Source organism: Austrofundulus limnaeus, unplaced genomic scaffold (genome assembly GCF_001266775.1).
Source record: "Austrofundulus limnaeus strain Quisiro unplaced genomic scaffold, Austrofundulus_limnaeus-1.0 Scaffold752, whole genome shotgun sequence".
In the NCBI taxonomy this organism is placed as follows: domain Eukaryota; kingdom Metazoa; phylum Chordata; class Actinopteri; order Cyprinodontiformes; family Rivulidae; genus Austrofundulus; species Austrofundulus limnaeus.
In genome coordinates, this window is record NW_013953154.1 from 147,953 (window position 1) to 151,370 (window position 3,418).

Genomic DNA, 3,418 nt, shown 5'->3' on the forward strand with positions numbered 1-3,418 from the left:
TGAAATTATAACATCCATGAGATCTTCATGATATTCTATTATTACTATTATTACTATTATTAAAAAATAAAAAATATTTCTGACTGTCACGTCTTTAAGCAAAAATATCTTGTGTTTTAAAAAAGTTATTTCTTTCAAGAAAGGTCTAAAGGCAATAATAAAGATAAAATGTTTCTAACATTTTTTTTTTCTGGGGGCAGGAATGGTGATCCAGACCCTCGTGTTTTTCATCTGCTTCTTGTTTTTGGTGTTTTTAATAATCATCCCAGTTTTTTACGGCCGTAACCTTATTGTTTTTGAAATAGCAAAAATGTCTTGGTGAGTCGCGTCTTCTTCATTTTCTTTTAAAATGTTTAAATATTTTGTAAAAGACAAACATTTAACATTATTAATATATGTACATATTCATTTATCTGTGCAACGTGTCAGGCCAGCCTGGGTGATGATCATATTGGTGACGGTGCTTCAACATGTGACGGCAAAGTTTTTCTTCATCAAAAAAGAAGCGGGTGCAAGAGACCTGAACAACCGGTGGGTTGGTTTATTCTTGTTTATCTAGTATTTATTCTGATAAAGAGTTTAAAAATCTGTTACCACATTTGGTGTGTTTTTTCTTACTTGATCTAAATACATTTATTGCTAAAGTGTGATGATTTAAATTATTTACGGTCATTTTCAGGGAGAGTCTGTTCCTGCTGACGTACCTGCTCTTTGTGGTTAATATTGTGGTTGGATTAATTGTTGCAATTTGGAGAATTGTTATAACCGCTTTGTACAACATCATCCACTTTGGTCGTGTCGACATCAGTCTGCTCCACCGCACTGCAGAGTCCTACGACCCAGGTAAAAGAAACAAGTTTTATCACCTGATAACATAAAGCCTAAGTTGCATTGACTTGTCAGCTGGAAACCTTTTTATTAGTTTTAGTTTTGTGGAGGATTTGCACAAAAAAAGCCCTACTTGAATCTCTTGATCCAATCCAGCCTTCCAGTACTACACCCACTTCCTGAAGGTGGAGGTGAGTCAGACACACCCCGTGTTGAAGGCTTTCTGTGGTCTGCTGCTGGACACCATGATTGAGTTCAGCAGAGCTGGACAGAAAGTAAAGGATTCAGAGGAAGGTACGGACCTGACCTAAAGACACATGCTGCACTTAATTACTGTATCTAGGATCCCATTTCAAGTTTGGTCTGTTTTCTGCACATTTTATCAAGATTTTTGTCAGAAATGTAATATAATATACACTCATCCAATGCTTGTTAACACAAATAACTAATCAGCCAATCACATGGCAGCAGCTCAAAGCCTGGAAGACGTGGTAAAGTTAATTTGCTGAGGTTCAAACTGAACATCAGAACGAGGAAAAAAAAGGGATTTAAGTGACTTTGGATGGTGGTGTGAACCTTATAGACCAAACAACCAAACCAAGACCCATTTTTTGAGGCGATCTTGATTCACTTCCAAACAAACTCTGGTGTGGTTCGCTTCTGGTGTGAATACAGACCACACTTTAACCAAACCAACTACAGGAAATATGCGACTTTTTGGACTTCACAAGCCAAAGCAACATGGTAACAATTAGACCCTTCAGTGTTGCTAATGCTAACACTGCGCTACAAACTATGAGCAGTTTGTCTCATTTGAGTTGTGGCACGCCAACACCATCCCGAAATTAGAAGTATTTCATCAAGAAACAGCCACTGAATGAGCTGCTTTATAAATTTTAGTCAGCTTGCAAAAAGGGGCACCGTGAATGTAAAAAAAATTTAAAAATAAAGTTCACTTTTGGTCCATACCAAACAAGTGAACCCCTGAAGTTCTGATATTTCCTCTCACTGGCAGGGGCCAAAATGGGAGTAAAACACTGTTGAATTTTTGTAATTGTTTATAACCCTTTGTGCTTATTGAACTTAGAGCAATAAGGGTCACCTCTGCTCTATTTCACCTAATGATCACATTGGGAGCAGTTCACTGTGGAATGAAACCTCTCGGAGCTGCTCACTCTGCCCTCATCCTGCTCCTCCTCCATGCTTTCAGGGATTCAGGAGAACCGACCCAGCAGGACGACCGGCAGCCGGAGGATTCAAGCTCGCTGGCAGCTGCTGTACACGCTGGTGAACAACCCCTCCCTGCTGGGCTCCAGGAAGCATTTCCAGACGCTGCAGACCTCTGAAAGTGTCCTGAATGGCACCCCGAACCGCAGATCCAAGAAGGGGAGCATAAAGGAGGGTGAAAAACCAGAGGCAGAGCCAGTCCAGTCCTCTGACACCCCCTCACATCCAGATGAAACTGAATGAGAGCCTGAATTTATGCAGCAAAGATGGCAGTGGTTTGGACCATAATGAACAGGAAGAGCCATAACATTTGTTTAATTAGATGGAAATGAATTAAAAAACAAGTCTCAGACCAAGTTCTAGCTAAATATTACCCAGTTATTTGGTAATAACTATGTAATAGTGTTTAAGTACATGACAGATCAGAAACTTATAATAAAAAAGAGTAACTTACAATTAGTTAGTTTGTTTCTTATCCAAGTAGCTATAAATGATTCATAAAATACCTAATAATAAACATTTTTAGTCAAGTGTGTAAAGGTTCTTTAGAAATTGCTCTCATTTCAGCCTCTAATCTTCAGCCATTTAACAAAATAAAATCAGAGATTATCAGATTATAATTTCTGTTTTATTTCTCCTTTAAACTTGTGGTCTTTATTTACTTGTTTAGTTTAGCCTCTAATTGTATCTGAAACCATAAAACACAGTTATTTCATACAAAGTAAAACTGAGATTCATGCAGGATAACTTCACAAACTGTTAATAAAGGAGCTGTTTTATGGTTCATATTTGACAATTCTGTCTGTAAATCTACAGATTAATTTATGGTCACAACCATGATGACCTGTGTTTGGCCCACACACATGTCCTCACAGTTTAAACTATTTTCTTCATGTAAAGATAAGTTAGTGACAAAAACAAACAAACAAACAAACAAACAAACAAACATGAAAATAACTAAAAAATAATTATGTTAAACTATAACACTCATGTTATTATGTGTGTATGATATGACAGCTTTTTTAGTTTGAATCTATCAGCCAGACAATCAGTCACCAAATAAAATGCTCTGATGGATGTGAAGATATGAAAACCAGTTTGCTGTTTATGATTAAATATGTTCAGTCATTCACAGAGCCTTTTGAGGGATTTTTCTTTTACTGAGCATCACAGGCTGAAAGTGCAGATCAATAATATCAGCAGTGGTGGGCACAGTTCCACTAAAGCACTAATAGGGGAACTAATTTCTTGATTAGTGCTTTAGGGATTTTGCAATTTTTCAAATTCATTAGTGGATTAGCACTTGCTAAATTTATGTGCTAAATTTAGTAGCACTAACTGAGGTCTTTAAATGTTATTGATC

The 3,418-nt window shown here is 37.1% G+C and overlaps 1 protein-coding gene across 1 annotated transcript in view; it reads left to right on the forward strand.

Annotated features, from left to right (window-relative positions):
* Window positions 1-3,187, forward strand: part of LOC106532326 (stimulated by retinoic acid gene 6 protein homolog) — a 14,135-nt gene extending 10,948 nt beyond the window's left edge. The window contains exons 13-17 of the mRNA XM_014028360.1: window positions 201-318; window positions 430-531; window positions 680-843; window positions 985-1,122; window positions 2,039-3,187. Coding sequence (XP_013883814.1) covers window positions 201-318; window positions 430-531; window positions 680-843; window positions 985-1,122; window positions 2,039-2,298 — 782 coding nt within the window. The 3' untranslated portion in view covers window positions 2,299-3,187. The remainder of the gene's footprint in view (window positions 1-200; window positions 319-429; window positions 532-679; window positions 844-984; window positions 1,123-2,038) is intronic.
* The last annotated feature ends 231 nt before the right edge of the window (window positions 3,188-3,418 follow it).